General features: G+C 52.1%; 1 protein-coding gene across 1 annotated transcript in view; it reads right to left on the reverse strand.

The window, feature by feature from the left end:
- The window catches only part of IQSEC3 (IQ motif and Sec7 domain ArfGEF 3), a 109,484-nt gene that overhangs the window by 77,431 nt on the left and 14,696 nt on the right, over window positions 1-17,357 (reverse strand). Inside the window, exon 2 of the mRNA XM_062195422.1 lies at window positions 3,012-3,095. Within this exon, the coding sequence (XP_062051406.1) occupies window positions 3,012-3,095 (84 nt within the window). The remainder of the gene's footprint in view (window positions 1-3,011; window positions 3,096-17,357) is intronic.

Here is a 17,357-nt window from a genome sequence, read left to right on the forward strand (position 1 = left end):
ACCGGCTCCAGGAAGGGGTCTCCTGCTCCGCCCGCAGCTTGCAGTGGGGCAGGGAGGGGAGGGACCCCACATGCTCACGCTGTCCTTGGCCTCAGCAGGGTGCAGAGGAAGAGGGGACTCCTGGGGCAAATCAAACACAAAGGCCTGAGCTCTGACTCACCTGGGCTGACCTCTAGGAACCCCCAGGGAAGGTCAGTCTACAGGGGCTGAGTGCCAGGACGGGACGCACAGTGGTCTCTGCAATCCATGGGCTGCCCAGAGGGTCTTGTGACCCAGACCCTCTGCTAGCCCCTTGGCCTGTCTCCAACCTTGACGCCTGGACATGGCCCTCCTGAGGGACCCTCCCCACCAAGGGTGGGCTGCACTCTCTGCAGCTGGGAACTCTGGGCTGGGGGAAGGCAGGGAAGGGTGGGGAAGGGGAGCGGCGGCAAAGGCATTGTTGACGGGGTCAGGAACAGGATGTTGAGAGACTGATGGCAGAGGAGTGAGCTTAGAATGGAATTCCCTGAGAAGCCAAGAGCACACAGATGGACCGACACATCCACAGGCCTTCCTCCCAGAAGAAGCCACGGAACTGACATCAGACAGACAGGCAGACAAAACGACTCTGGGGAAACTACAAACCAGACAGACACACAGGACAGCCTTGGGTAACTGGGCACTAGAGGCAGTGGCTGGAGCCCTGTGTCATCTCAGGGACAAATATCCCTGCCCCACACGGAGGGCTGCAGTAGGTGGGGCTTACTGGCTCCTCCATGAACCCATGTTCAAGAAACACACTTCCAACCTCCCCAGAACACCTTCTACCCCCAACCTTGCCCCCTGCCCCTCCAAAGGAACGGCAGAAAGCAAAGCTTTTAGGAACTAAGACAATGGATTTTCCTAGCACCCACAGCACACATTAGAGATACTCGGCTTCCCTTGGAGCTCCAGGCCTGTGCTCCTGCCTGCTCTGCCCCTTGCCGGCACCTCCCACCCTTCCCACCTGGGGCCGGGGCTGCAGGGCAGGCATGTGCAGGGGCAGAGGTGCTTCAGTCCACAGGAGGGGAGAGGGGAGAAGAAATGAAGGGAAATACCGTGGCCAACTCATGGAGAAGCCCCATGGCCTGCACCTGCCCAGGCCTGGGTTTCCAGAGGGTATAAGCTATCCCACCTGCCCAGAGCCTGGCACTTACTGTGCTCATTGAATTGAGCTGATCTGATGGTGGGGACCAACTCATGGAGAAGCCCCATGGCCTGCACCTGCCCAGGCCTGGGTTTCCAGAGGGTATAAGCTATCCCACCTGCCCAGAGCCTGGCACTTACTGTGCTCATTGAATTGAGCTGATCTGATGGTGGGGAGGAAGACTAAATAGCCAGAAAAGGAGCATTCTTCAGGACAGGGACTCAGGGTGCGAGTTGGAGCCAGGGGCATCCCAGGAGGAGGCCAGTGTGTTTCAGCATCTCCCTGCCACCCTGGTGCCCCTCAGAGCTGCCCCTTGCCTCTCTCCTCTTCTTTCCCACTGATTCCTTCTCTGGTTCTCATTTCCAGGTGAACCACTTACCCTTTGGGGGTCTTCCCAATGCCCACTGGGTGGAGAGCATCTCAGGGGCCCAGGTGGGCCTTATTGGTCTTTGCATCACTCAGCCTGGCTGAAATCTGGCAGCAGCCACCCAGGGCGTCAGCACTGCTCTTGGTCCTTCCCTTCCACCTCCTGTTGTCCATCCTGATGGGCCTTAGGAACTTCCATGCCTTCCTCAGGCCTGGGTTTAAGGACCCCCAAGGTGTGCCCCCTCTTTGGGGCTCACTTCCTATTGTCCCTGACTCAGAGCCCTGCCTCTGTCTCTGACCCTGACTGCCTTCCCTTCAAGGGGGAGTGAGAACTAGTGCCTTTCAGGGGATGGTTTTGTACACCCCAAGGTCGCAGGCCCTGTCTCTGGTTAGTGTCTGAGGAACAAAGGGAGAATGAACATAGAATCACTGGACCTTAAACCTGATGATGGTGAACAGTACGAGTTGACTGTCTGATGCTCAAGTGCAGGCACTGGTACTGTGTGACTGTGGGCCAGTCTCTCGAGTCTTCTGCCTCCCCCCACAGCCCTCCCCATGAGGCAGAGGGAACAGCCTGCTGGTCTGAGGCTCAGTGAGCATCTGCGTCAGTGCTGCTTTCTAGAGAGGCCAATTCCTTCATCGCACACAGAAGGAAATGAAGGCCCCGGGGAGTTCTGACACTTGCCCCAATTCATCCCTACCCAGGAGACTGGAGGTGGTGCAAATCTCAGGCCGAAATTCAACAGAAGTCAAGAATAAGCCAAGAAAAGAGGAATGTGCAGAGCTGAGGTCAAATGCTTGGTGGAAAAGAGAAGAACCAAGTGTCAGAGGCTGAGGTGCACGCAGATCCTGTTGAGAGGGAGGGACATGGGTGTGGGAGCACCCCACTGGGTGTGGGAGCACCCCACTGGCAGAGCCAGGAGGACAGGGGCCATTGGAATATCGAGCAAAAACAAAGGCAAAAGCTCAGGGCAGTGACACCAAACTCCGACTCCTCAATGCTTTTCTTGCCTTCTAAACTAACTTGGTGAGGGCTGAGACATCCTTAACATTAAGGTCAGTGGCCCTGGCTCCTTTGTGGGAGGAGAGAGGATATGAATCTTTGATCTAGAAGGATGATTAGGCTCTGTCAAGTAGTTGGGACCCACTGAGTCCAGAACCCCTACCATGCGATTGGTATGAGTACATAACACGTATGTATAAACTAAGGAATTTCCCTGGATGTTGGCAAAAATCATATTATACATAGGCTGCTGAGATGAAAGAAGTGTATCCTTGGGATTTGAATGATGGGGGATAATGGCCTTTAAAGGTGGGAATTACTTATCTGGAGTCCAGAGGGAAGGAAGAGAAATGAAAGTGAAAGGAATGAGCTAGAAACCAACAAGACCACACAAGACTCAGGAGACCTGATGGTGTGTGCCTTGCTCCCGAGGAAGGAAGGAAGGGTTGGGGAGGGAGGAGGGTTCACCAATCCCACCTTTGGGAGGCCAGGTCAGAGCAGGCAGGCTTCTGCTCGGCATCAGCAGCTGGGCAGCAGAACTGGTGCAGCACAGTCTCATTCCTGTGGGCAGAGCAGAAGGAGAAGGTCAGGCAGATGCAGTCAGATGGAGGAGGGCTGAGGCAGGCTGGACCCCAGATGCTACAGCACCTTTGCCCTAAAGATTGGATGCCCCCAGCCCTGTCTTTGGAGCCCCTGTATGCCACTGAATAGTTAAAAACTGTTCCAAGGAAGAGGGCTGTCCATTGATGTTATGTCCATCATTTATGGCCTAACTGAAACACAGCCTCCTGCATGGAGCGTCCCCCACCTCCCTGCTCCACTCACTCCCCCCCTTAAACCTCCTGTCCTGCAGTGGGCTCTCCTGCAGCAACTGACCATTGTTTTCCCTTTCTTTACTCATGGTTAGTTAGCTCTTTTGTCTCTTTCTCTCTCTGTCATCTATTTATCTCTATCATCTATCTGCCTTCTATATCTAACCATCTATCTATCAAAATATGTATTTGTTTGAGAGGCAGAGAGATAAACAGACAGGTAGACATCTGCTGGTTCACAACACAGACGCCTGAAGTTAATCAAGGTGTCCCACGTGGGTGGAAGGGACCCATGTTGTTGAGCTATGGTGATCGCTCAGGTGTGATCCCTCTTAGGGTCTGTATTAACAGGAAGTTGGTATTGGGAGCCAGAGCCAGGACTGGAACTGAGGCACTCCAATATGGGATGTAGGTGTCTTAAGTGCCAGGCCAGGGTCTATCCCAGTGGTACAATTCTTTGCTATCTGGTTCCCCATTAAGGTCTTGTGAGGGAGAACCAGGTCTGTTCTTGCATGATGTGCTGAGCATGCTTGAGCTGATCATTGGCAAGGATACGAAGCACCCACAAGGAGACTTTTGTCAGCTGGAGATCCACCACTGGGGCCTTGGTGAGGGATTTACTGAGGGAGGTGAAGAAGCCTGCCCAGGGGGCAGGGGTCTGGGCTGAGGTTCAGCTCTCCAGCTGGCCAGAGGCATGGAACACAGGGCACCTTTTCTGGGTCTCCATTCATTTACTGTGGAAATCGGGCAGCGGGCCTAGAGAAGTGCTTCTCAACCCTCAACCCTCACTGCGTATTTGTCACAGGAGATTTTCAGAAATACTGGTGCCCGGGCCCTATGCCGCAGGGGCTTTGAGTCACATGGTCTGGCAGGGCTCCAAGGCCCAGAGCTAAGAGGTTCAAGGCAGAGGGACTGAGGGGTGCTGGCCTAGATGATGATTTCAAGTTCCTGACACCTTGACCATGCTAGGATTCTGGTGTCCACTGTGAGCCAACCTGGAGTTAACATTGAGATCCCTTTGGGATGCAGTGATGCTGACCCATTGTCTGGTCCTACCTGGAGGGGCACCCAGGGGTCATCTGAAAGGGATTTCCATGCTTCGTTCAGTGGTAGGACCCTTTGTCCACACAAAAGTGTGACTGGAAGCCCGTTTTTAAAATTTTTTTTTTTTTTTTTTTTTTTTTTTGCCAAGTAGAGTTATAGACAGTGTGTGTGAGAGAGAGAGAAAGGTCTTCCTTCCATTGGTTCACCCCCCAAATGGCCACCACTGCCGGCGCTGCGCCAATCTGAAGCCAGGAGCCAGATGCTTCTCCTGATCTCCCATGCAGGTGCAGGGCCCAAGCTCTTGGGCCATCCTCCACTGCACTCCCAGGCCACAGCAGAGAGCTGAACTGGAAGAGGAGCAACCGGGACTAGAACCCAGCACCCATATGAGATGCTGGCGCCGCAGGCAGAGGATTAACCAAGTGAGCCACGACGCAGGCCCCTGGAAGCCTGTTCTGTAAACAACAGAAGCCAAACAGCTCCATGGTCAGGACTGGGCTGCGAGGCCACTTCCCAAACTCCCCAGCACCTCCCAGGCACCTCTGGGAGCCCTTAGGCTTGGGGCGCAGGCCGGAAAAGCTGAGGCTGATTGTCTTTGTGGGAGAAAATAGCATTGGAGTCTGTCTTAATGTTACAACAATTAATTCCAGAGAGATGATGTGATTAAATTAAACACACACACACTGGAAAAGGCTCAGAAGGAAACTTAGGCATATAACTTATATGTGGGGAGATTTTAAAAACCAAACAGGAAACTGAAAAGCCATTAAGGAGCGCATAGACATGTTAGCTGACATTAAATGACAGCATCTTGTTGGAAAGAGATGCCCTAATGTATTATAAGATAAAGCAAAGACCGGGAAATATCCTAAACTGACTCTAACAAATGCCTAACAACCTGGTAGAAAAAATTGGGTTATGGAAGTGAAGAGCAATAGACAAAAGAGGAAGAGCAAAGAGCCAATAAATACATGGAAAGATGCCCCCACCGTCCTAAGTCAACAGGAAAATGCCAATTAAATTAGCACCGAAACTCCATTTCTTCATCCATCAGATGGGTAAATCTTCAAGATTGCTAATGACAAGTGCTGGAGAGGAGGTAGGAAGGTGAGTGTAGCTGTGCATTTTCATAGGTCTTTTGGGTAATCAAAAGGAACAGCGGATTAAGCCGTCATCTGTAACGCTGGTATCCTATATCAGAACACAGGTTTGAGTCCCAGCTGCTCTACTTCGTATCCAGCTCCCTGCTAATACATCTGGGAAAGCAGCAAAGATGGCCCAAGTACTTGAGCCCCTGCACCCATGAGGAAGACCAGGGTGGAGTTCTAGCTCCCCGCTTTGGCCTGGCCCAGCCCTTGGCTGTTGGCGACCATTTGGGGGGCGAACCAGTGGATGAAAGATTCTTCTTCTCCCTCTCTCTCTTTCTCTTTCTCTTTTCCCCTTCTCTATCACTCTGTCATTTGAAGAACTAAGTCTACAAACAAATTCAACATGGGTTTGGACTAGAAAGTAGCAGAAATCAGCAGGGATATTGATGTCATTTTAAGATAAGACATGGGCAATTTTTAAATGGGACTTTTGTGACTAGATTATTGATTACATATACTTTATAATCCATAGGTTAATAATTAATGCAGGGGCCAGTGTTGTGGCGCAGTGGGTTAACACCCTGGCCTGAAGTGCTGGCATCCCATATGGGCTGCTCCACTTCCGATCCAACTCTCTGTTATGGCCTGGGAAAGCAGTAGAAGATGGCCCAAGTCCTTGGGTCTCTGCACCCGCATGGGAGACCCAGAAGAAGCTCCTGGCTCCTGGCTTCGGATCGGCACGGCTCTGGCCATTGCGGCCAAATGGGGAGTGGACCAACAGAAGGAAGACCTTTCTCTCTCTCTCTCAGCCTCTCCTCTCTCTGTGTAACTCTGACTTTCAAATAAATAAATAAATCTTTAAAAAAAAAAAAAAAAAGAAGGCCGGTGCTGCGGCTCAACAGGATAATCCTCCACCTGTCTAAGTCGGGGCACCGGATTCTGTCCCAGTTGCTCCTCTTCCAGTCCAGCTCTCTGCTATGGCCTGGGAGTGCAATGGAGGATGGCCCAAGTGCTTGGGACCTACACCTGCATGGGAGATAAGGAGAAGCACCTGGCTCCTGGCTTCGGATCAGCGCGGTGCACGGGCTGCAGCGTGCTGGCCACAGTGGCCACTTGGGGGTGAACCAAGGGCAAAGGAAGACCTTTCTCTCTGTCTCTCTCACTGTCCACTCTGCCTGTCAAAAAAAAAAAAAAAAAAAAAAAGAAGACAAGCTTTAAAAAAATAACTAATGCAGAGGCTAGCACTGTGGCATAGTGGGTAAGGCCACCACCTGCAGTGCCAGCATCCCATATGGGCGCCGGTTCTAGTCCCAGCTGCTCCACTTCCGATCCAGCTCTCTGCTATGGCCTAGGAAAGCAGTAGAGGATGGCCCAAATCCTTGGGCTCCTGCCCCCCCATTGGAAACCCAGAGGAAGCTCCTGGCTCCTGGCTTTGGATCAGCACAGCTTCGGCAGTTGTGGCCAACTGGGGAGTCAACCAGTGGATGGATGACCTCTCTCTCCCCAAAGATGCTGGGCCTTCCAGCCGAGTGTCTGGGACCCGGACTTTAGCTGCTTCCCATTGCTACTCAAGAAGCAAGGGCAGGAGCAAGGTCCCCACAGGTATGAGGGCAGTCTCCACCTTCTGGGTGAGGCTGGGTGTGGAGGGCCCTTCACATCCCCAGCCTGCCCTACAGCATGAGCCTGGGAGGGACATTCTCAGTGCTACGGGGTGGGGTGGGGGGCATCACTTCACCTTGTAGCCATGCAGCCTGTGGGGTTTTCTGCTCTAGCTGAGGCCCTAGGAATTCTGGAGCTGGGGGAGGGGGGAGGTCAGGGGAGGAGGACCTAAGGAAATTGGCAATGGAAGAGACATGGCCCATTCTCAGCCATTGGCTCTTGGAATTCTCAGTGAGAGGGATGCCTATGGCATCCAGGCCAAAAGCTGGTATTGTGAACACTGAATTCCAGGATCCATGACTTTACATCCTTGTCCAGCTGTAGCAATCCCAAGTCCCCATATTGACAGGGCTGTGGTTTGAATATGGTGTGGCCCCAGACTCATGTAGGATCTCTAGGCTCCCAAACTGTAAATGAATGGGGTGAAGAGGGTGAAAACCTGACCCAGTTGTGGAGTTTAGGAGGTGGGCTGGTCAGTGGGTGGCCCTTAGCTCAATGGGGGTGTGCCCTTGGAGGTCTCCTCGTGACAGGCTTGTTAGAAAAGCCTGAGGAGGGGGAGGGGGAGTCAAGCCCCTCTCCCTCTGCTTTCCGGCTTTATCCTCTGCCATCTGCCCTGGGCCCCTTGCTGCAGCCGAAGCCTGCACTGCACTGTGTGGGCTCTGAACCTCCCCAACTGTGACTACACGGCCTCTTTCCTTTATAAAGCTAGGCGGCCTCATGTATTTCGTTATAGAATTGAAGAGCTGACTAGGACGGGTGGGTATTGGGGTAGCAGGATTGTGGGTGGTGCGGTGAAACCTAAAATGTGAGGCATTCTGTGGCCCGAGAACCACGCTTCCGCCGGGCTGCATTTCCCTGCTCCTGCCAGGACGACGGCGTGGAAAGGAGCTTAGGGAACTTGTGGAATGAGAGAGGAGTGAAGTGGGAGTCTGGGTTCTTCAGCTAGAGACAAACAGCTCACACCAGGGAATTCCAAGGCTTCGCTCAAGCAAGCCAGGAGGGAAGGGTCTGCAGAGAAGGCAGTGTGCACCGGGAGGATCAAGGGATGCTGAGGCTAAACAGGAAAGGGTCCCATTTCTTAAAGAGCTGGGATGATAAGAGCATAGCGGTACCAGGGGAGAAGCAGAGTGGAGGCGCAGGCTGGCTGGAAGGAGAAGGGACATCAAGGCCAGGCTCTCGGCATCACGAGAGGCTGTGCACCTGTAACTTCACATGTCTATATTTAGCTTGAGTCGGAATCCCACTGCCTGGCCATAAAAATAGAAGAACTGACGATGTGTGCAGTGCTGCAGTGGGCGAGGTGGGCAGAGGGATGGGGACAGGGACTCCCAGTGGGAGGAAAAGGGAGGGAATGCCAGGGGGCACAGAGGGGCAGTTTTGCAGGAGGAGCTCTCGCACCCCTCCCCTCACCAAGCTGAAGACAGCATATTTACGCCTCAGGCTTTGGGAGGAACCAACTGGAGGGGCCTTTGAAAGGGGTGCCTCGAGTTCCAGGAAAAGGGAGAAATCCTCAAGTCTTTTGCACCTCCCCTGCCTCTGCCCACCACCACCATCACACAGTGCCAACCATCCTAGAGCACCGTCACTGGTGCTGGTAGAACTGAAGACTTGATTTCTTTTCTTCCACTAGCTCTTTGTTATCTCTTCTGCTCCAGGAAGCCGTCTTTATCTAAGCATGATGATAGGAAGAGGAGACATTCCTTCTTTCTCAAAACTCTCTCCCATTCCTGGGGTGTGGAGAAGATTGCATAGCCAAAAGAAGCTTGCAAGACAAGAACAAGCTCTATGCTGTGTGATTTCAAGACCAGATAAAGCCACCTGAAGTGACACAGTGTGCTGTTGCCTTAAGAATTGGCAAACAGACTGACTGAGCCAAAGAGAGACTAGAAACAGCCCCGGGGAAAAATCATCAATTGCTCCTTGGTAAAAGTACCAAGACAACTCTGAAGAAACGATCATCTTTTTAGCAGATGGTGCTGAGACGATTGATTAGCAAGTGGGAAAAAATGAAGTTCAATCTATGTCTTGCACTGTGAACAAAACGCAAAATTAAATGGAGCTCACAAATCACAAACAAAACTGTACAGCTTCTCAAACAGCACACAGATAATTGGTGACTTCAAAGTAAACACAGATTTCCTGAATGTGTTCAAAAACACAAAAAGAAAAACACTGGCAAGTTAGATTTCATTAAAAAAAAAAAAAACCCACCAACTTTTCTTTGTGACACTGTTAAGAAAATGAAGAACTCTTGCAAATCAATAATACAAAGACTAACAACTTACTAGGAAAGTTGTACAAAAGATTTGAACAGACACTTTGTCAAAGAAAATATACTGATGACCAGTAGTCCCATGAGAAGAGGTCCAACAACATTAGTTATTAGGGAAAATGCAATTTAAAATCATAATGAGATAGCATTACACCATTGCTACAGACTGTAATCTAAGTCTGAAAACAGCAAGTGTTGACATGGGTATGGAGCACTTGGAACTCCCTTGCACTTTTGGTGGTACAACACTTGGAACAGCCTGGCAGGTTCTTATACAGTTAGACATGAATTTATCACACGCACTACAACTACATCCCTATGTATTTACCTAAGAAAAATAAAAACATGTATAGACCCAAAACTATTCACAGGGCCATTTACACATTCATAGCAGCAAAAACAAACAAAACCCAACAATTAAATGTTAATTAACTGTTAAACAGATGAACTGTAACATAGCTGTAGAATGGGATACTATTCAGCACGGACCAGCTTACAAGAGGAGAAGCTTGGATGAATTTCAGAAGCATTATACTAAACGAGAAAGCTAGACAGACAAGACCCCTGGCCCTGTATGATTCTATGTAGATAGCATCATACGAAAGACAAAAACTACAGTGACAGAAAGAGGATTAAGGCTTGGCAATGTGGGAGAGAAGGGATTAACGGTAAGAGAGACTAAGGAGTCATTTGGGCTGGTCGAAATGTTCTGCCTCTCAATGAGGTAGTTATTCAGCAGTCAAAACTCATTGAACTATGCACCTTAAAGAGCTGAATTTTACTGTATGCAATTATGTCTTTAAACAACTGATTGTCTGGCTCAAGCTGCCCCCTTGCAACACTGGCATCTCATATCGAAGTGTCAGTGCAAGTCCTGGCTACTTCACTTTGGATCCAGCTTCTTGCTAATGTGCCTGGGAGAGCAGCAGAAGATGGCCCGAGTATTTGGGTCCCTACCACCCATGTGGGACACCAGGGTGGAGTTCCTGGATCCTAGCTTTGATCTGGCCTAGATTTGGCTGTTGTGACCATTTGGGAAGTAAAGCAGCAGATGGAAGATCTCTCTTTTTCTCTCTCGCTCTCTCTCTTTCTTTTATTCTACCTTTCAAATAAATTTTTAAAAAATATTACAAAATAACGGGGCCAGCGCTGTGGTACACTAGGTTAATCCTCCACCTGCGGCGCCGGCATCCCTTATGGGTTCCGGTTCTAGTCCCTGTTGCTCCTCTTCCGTCCAGCTCTCTGCTGTGGCCTGAGAAGGCAGTGGAGGATGGCCCAAGTGCTTGGGTCCCTGTACCCGCATGGGAGACCAGGAAGAAACACCTGGCTCCTGGCTTTGGATCGGTGCAGCTCCGGCCATAGTGGCCATTTGGGGAGTGAACCAATGGAAGGAAGACCTTTCTCTCTGTCTCTCTCACTGTCTGTAACTCTACCTGTCAAATAAATAAATAAAAATCTTTAAAAAAAATTACAAAATAACAATTGATTTTAGCAGGAAAAAGACACAAATTGTTGTCTCCATCTTCTCATTTCCTGCTACTTCATCAAAGGCCTTATGGAGATTTCTTTTCTGATGGCCACCGGAAACCCCCAGAGTGCCTGGTCATGAAGTCCCTTCCATAGTAGAAGTGATTGTGTATTTTCCTTTCTTCCACGGCTAGATCACATTTTCAGAGACCAGATGGCTCGTCACTGAGTCAAAGACACGCCAGGGGACAGAAAGTGGGACAATCAGGGAACCCTGAGACCCGGGACTAACGGCTTGGGAAAGTGGGGTAGACACTCTCCGTCCCCCCCCTCCCCCCCCGCTGGCCCTTGGGAGGATGGCTCAGGGTAAATGAGGCTCCTCTCTTTGCCCTGCTTGTCTTAGTGAGTTGTGGGGATTTGCTGAGACTCTGAATATGAAACTACCCAGGGAGCAACATAATAAACCCTGCACAAATGCAAAATCTCAGGATGACTGCCACTGATGGGATGAGCCTCTGCCCCCTAGGAACTCTGCAGGCTGCATCTGGACTCCCTTCCTGGTCCTGCCCCTCCCGGGGGCCAGACCTAAGGGCTGTGGAAGGAGGGAGAGCTTTCCCTCCCTCACTGGTACCATCTGCCACTGCCCAGCCTTCCACCGAAAGCATTAGAAAGATCACGATAAGGCAAGTGGTGGTAGCTGTTCCAGCAGCCGGGCAGAAGGCTGCAGGAATCATTGCCCTGTTGGCGTCCAGACCCGGGACGGCCAGCCAGCTTCGACGTCCTGCCCCATGCCTGCCCACGGCTGAAATCTCCACCGAGGCTTCCACTTGACGGCTGGCTCCGATTCGGTTGGCTGCTCTCTTTCCCTCGGGGATGCTTCGGGGGTCTTAAGAAGGATGGACAAGTCCCTGGCCAGGGCACCCTGCCTCTCCTTTCCAGGCAGGTTTGTCCTGCAGACACGCGGCACTTCTTCAGGTGCTCACATGGAGAATTCAGGTCTGCTCTTGGAGAGGCCGTTTTTTTTTTTTTTTCTCTTACTCTGCAAAAACTCCCAGGGCTCTACCAGCTGCTCCAGGGCCCCCATTCAGGTCACAAGGAAAGTGGAGGAGGCAGAGCATGGACACGTGCACTTCGGTTAGCAAAGCTCTGACTTGGTCCCTTTTATGTATTACAGATGCCCATCAGGTTCACCTAACAAAACCCTCCTACTCCAACTACCAAAGCTTGCTCTGCCTTGCTGAGCCATCCTGGTCTTGGAGAGGAGCTGCTGGCCACCCTCCTCCCTGCAATGGCCCTTCTCAGTCCTTCTTTCCCTAATGCCTGTAGGAAGCTGTCTGTGCAGACACTGCCTCTGTCTCCCCATCTGTAAAATGGGGCTAATAATTCTCTTAGTCTGTTTTTTGTTGCTATACCAAAGTAGCTGGTGCTGGGTAGTAGATGAAGATCAGAGGTCTATTTGGCTCATGCTTCTGGTGGCGTGGTACAAGGACCTCCTGGCTGTGTCACACAGACAGATGGCATGATGGGACTGTGTGCAAGACAGCTCACATGGCAAGACAGGAAATAAGAGTGCAGGGAGGATGCCGAGCTCTAATGTGCTCTCGGGAGAACTGACCTGTCCTGCCAGACCCAATGCACTCTGAGGCCGATCCCTGCAGGAGGGTGGCCACGGCCTCATCACCTCCGCCTCCCCATCACCTCCACCTCCCATCACCTCCACCTCTCACAGGTCTCACCATCTTCCAATACCATTACCTGGGGACCAGGTTTCTTTTTTTTTTTTTTTTTTGACAGGCAGAGTGGACAGTGAGAGAGAGACAGAGAGAAAGGTCTTCCTTTTGCCGTTGGTTCACCCTCCAATGGCCGTCACGGCCGGTGCGCTGCAGCCGGCACACCGCGCTGATCCGAAGCCAGGAGCCAGGTGTTTATCCTGGTCTCCCATGAGGTGCAGGGCCCAAGCACTTGGGCCATCCTCCACCGCACTCCCGGGCCATAGCAGAGAGCTGGCCTGGAAGAGGGGCAACCGGTACAGAATCCGGTGCCCCAACCGGGACTAGAACCCGGTGTGCCAGCTACGCAAGGTGGAGGATTAGCCTGTTGAGCCACGGCGCCGGCCGACCAGGTTTCAATATGAGTTTGGCAGGAGCACAGCACACCCAAACCAGAGCAGTAGTAGAACAACAGTTAAGGGTTGTATGAAGGGGAAATGAGCTAAACAAGAACTTCCAGCCCAGCTTAGCTTAATGAGCAGCGGCAGTAGCTAGCACATCCCACTGCGCTGGGCTCTCTCCCTTTGGTCTCACCACCTCTCCAAGCCCTCTCCTCCCCTGCTGGTCTTCAGGGGTCTTAGTCGCATAGGCCCCTTCTCTTCAGCACACAGAAAGCAGGCTCAAGCTCACCCTAGAAAACTATTTGCTCCAACTCATCTCCCCTCGTTACAACTGTACCTTCTCCCAGAAGGAGGTGTCCGTGTGCGTGGAGCTCCTTCCCTGTGATCTCCTGCCATCTCCTCTTTCTGGTTCCTCCCCCTCAGCCCTGGCAGAGATTTCCCCAGGGCAGAGGGATCCCCAGTGATCTCCAGGTTGCTAAATCCAAGAGGAAGCCCCAGATCCTGACTGCCTCAACCGGAGTGCAGCATCCCTGGGCCACAGCCTCTTTCTTGAAACACCCTCCCCCACTGGCTCCCCCTCCCCTTCTCCTTCCCCTTCCTCCCCCCTCCTCCTCTTCCCGTTTCTCCTCCTCCTCCTTTTTTCCATGATGGTGACCAGGGCCCAGGCAACTCCAAAGGAGAGGCCTGTGTGGAAAGGAACCAAATGCCACCTTGCCAGCTGCGAGAGAACCTCCCAGCCGCTGTCAGGCCCTCCCAGCTGATGGCATCTGGAGTGGGAAGGAGCCGCCCCGCGAGTCCTGCCCACACTGCATATATTTGCTATTTGGGGTCCAGGATGGTTTTGAAGGACTTCTGAAAATTTACCTGCTAAAAAACTAGGATCTTAGGGAACTCTAGTAAAACAGTTCCTGGAAATTGGGCCGAAACCATGAGTCAAGGGCAGGCAGCTGCAGTTTGAGATAACGGCGCCAGATAAAGGCATGGGAAGCACCCAACCGCCCCTTATCTGTGGGTCCCGGCAGACGGCAAAAGTATGCAAGGTATTTTCTGCATGCCCCCACCCCATTGTCTTATTGAAACCCTGTAACCACGTTTTTTTCTGCTTCTGTATCCCCCGCCCTGCTTGCTTAAGAAACCGCCCACACTACCCCCTTCCCTAGCCCCTTACCCAGTAACCATTAACATATCCAATGAAATTGTAACACGACTAAATATGCTAATGTTGTGGTTTTAAGCTTTAAATACCCTGTAAAACTGATGTTCGAGGCTGCTCTCTCTGCACTACACTAGAGGGTGCTGCTGAGACGGCCCATTTGCAAATGAAATAAACTTCCTCTTGCCTTTTGCATCGATTGGAGTGGAGTCTGTGTTTCTGGGGTCCGGTCAATTTGTGGGACACCTGCTTAAGGGGTCTTACAGTTTTGGACCCCAAATTTGCAGTTTGTTGGTTATGAGCACCTGTGAGCATGTTGTGGTGTTTGCCTCATGTGCTGGGAGCAGGTCTGCATGGAGCCGGAGCCGCGCGGGAGCCACAGACACTCTGAAAAAGCAAAGGCATTGAGCCTCCCTCTCAAACCATGGGAGACAGCCAGGTTCAAGGCACATCAGCAGCTTTCCACTTGGGAAGACCTGCATTCAGTCCTTGCCTTCCCACCAGGATGGCAGTGAAACCGCAGGCAGATGATTTGACCGTCTTCAGCCTCAGTCTACTCAGCTGTAAAGGGGAGGTCATAAAAGAAAGGCCCTCAGTAGGCTGCTGTGAAGGTCAAAGGAGATAACCCATGTCCTGGCTGGCCAATGCCATGCACAGGGCGAGATGCTGATCTGGAGACAGGACCAGTCCTGGGGCTGGGCTCCCTCTGGCCGACCCAGCCTCAACTTCCTCACCTGCAGTAGAAGGCGCTGACAGCTATGTGATGAATGAGTGAGCTAAGCTGTCTATCATGCTCCGAGCCAGGCCTGACTCAGGATGCCCTTGGGGGCCCAAGGCCCAATGGCTTCTCCAGCAGCCTTGGGGCCGTAGACCGAGAAGCCACTCAAAAAGACTGTGGACACAGCAGAGGCTGTAACCATACCCCCATTTTTCAACCAGGAAACGGACTACGTGGGGTGGGAGCCTCTGCCAGAGACCCCAGATGCTCTCCAAATCCTGCTTTCCAGATGCTGCCCGCCCTGCAGGACCCAGTGCCCACAACACTGATCCCACGGTCTTCCCTGATTTCACTCTTGTGCCTGACCCCCAGCCCTCTGCCCTGTGGAGGCCAGAGGTGCTCACCTCAGAAGCTTCCCTAAGGTATTAGGGGGCTGCAGCATTCATTTTTCTACCAGGTGTCACTGATGCTAATATGCGCGCTGTGTCTCCGCACACAGAGTGGGTTTCCCAGAGCCATATCTGACCTGCTGCTTCACCTCTACATCCAGTACAGAACGTGGCCTGGTCCATGGCATCTCCCATATATCATTTGTCACCTGAATGCTAAGTCCCTGCTCCTCGGGATGCTGGACAGAAGTGGGGGATGAAGCACGCACACACATGAAACGTCTGCATGAATGGAGCCTGCACAGTCATGAAGCAGGCACAGAGCATGCACGGGCATGGGGACAAAAGCACAAAGATGGTGACCTGTTCGTCCTGCCTGTCACACGTTCAAGGCAGAGCTCCGGCACTTTGCACACATCACCTCACTCTGATCCTTGCTTTACAGAAGAGGAGGGTCCGAGACACTGAGATACTTGCTCAGCATCACACAGTCTTGGTATCAGCCTGACTCTCTAGCAGGCATCTCAGTGTGCAGCTAGAGTGGAACAGGCGCCCCAGCCTTCTCCTTTGTCCACGTTGCCCCAGGCCAGTCCCAGAGAGAGTCAGGGCTTCCTCATGCTGCCCTCTCTCCTTCCAGGCCAGCCGAGTGGCTCTGGCAGCAACCCCAGAGCCATCCAGGTGCCTGGCTCAAAGCCTCTTTGACTTCCCGCAGGGAGCCAGGATGGCGTCCAGTGCCAGGCTGGGCAGCGGAGACCAAGTGATGGAGCCGGGCCCCCGGCTGCATCTTGCCAGCTTCCTCACACGAGCTCTCCTTTCTACCTGGCAGACATGTGCCTGGGCAAAGCTGGCTGGTGCTGACAGATCAAGGCCATCAGACCTGTGCCAGCCTCAGGGGCCCGCCAAGCCTGCCTTCTCATCCCCACAGCCGCCCATCTGGTCTGCGCCATGAGCCCACCTATAGTCAGCTCTGCTCACGCACTGCTGTAGGCTTGGGGATGGCATGGTCCAATCTATGACAACGGCAGTGTTTCTGACTTACGGAACACTTTCAAAGGCCCTAAGAACAGACCTGTAGCAAATGCTATATTATTGTTATTATTATTATTATTATTATTATTATTACCAACGCCGTTTGATGACGCCTTCTCAGGAACCCCCAGGAAAGACTCTGGCCCCATCCCCTGTTGCACACTGCTCCTAGTGCTCTCACCACACCACTCAACTCCAGACAGCCACAGGGGAGTTGGCCTCCCCTTGACCTTGATCTTGCCCTTCACAGCACAGCCAGACTCTTGAAGCCAGACAGAAACATAAAACCTCACCCTGCCAACCCCTAATCTCACAGCTCTAACCGACTTCCAAGCACCAGCTCTCCTCACGGCATCCCCGCACTCACTCTGCTACCTGCCTACCCAGAGACACCCGTTTTCTCCTGGGCAATTGGCTAAATCCTAGTACTCAACTAAATTATATCTGGTGGCTTGGCTGTGCAAAGACTTGTCACGGGACAAGAATATTCATACACACGCCCTGGATGCACATACACATGCAGTGCTCGACACACACATCTCCATTCCTGCACACATTTGGAGCTCACGCCTAATGCATAGAAGTTTGAGTGAACACGCAGTCTTGTCCTCTGTGAAACATGCCAGACCTGTGCACACACAGGTGGGCATACATGCCCACATACGTGCATGAAAACACAGTCATGGCCACATTTACATATGTATACATGCATGAGCATGCAGGAATTGCAGAAACTTTTGCACCAAAATAAACTTGTCTTTTAATTCCACTTCCATGGACTTTTTGAAGTCCCCTCATACACACTTTCACATACAACCCTGGGGTGCACACATGTGCATATGCACACATAAGCACACACACACAGACCAATGGTGTTTTGTCCCCTGTGTGAACCCTCCTGGCCATGTTGGCCATGGTAGTACACACTGTGGCCCAGGGCTACAGACCCTCTATCTTGTGGCCAAGTGTCCTGCCTGACACGAGAGAGGCGTGGGCCAAGGGCCAAGTTCAGAGCTGCAACACCAGGAACAACTCTCAAGTGGGCATGGAGCCACGGGGCTTTTTGCTTCCCGACTGTCCTG

This window comes from Lepus europaeus, chromosome 6 (assembly GCF_033115175.1).
Source record: "Lepus europaeus isolate LE1 chromosome 6, mLepTim1.pri, whole genome shotgun sequence".
Taxonomy (NCBI): Eukaryota; Metazoa; Chordata; class Mammalia; order Lagomorpha; family Leporidae; genus Lepus; species Lepus europaeus.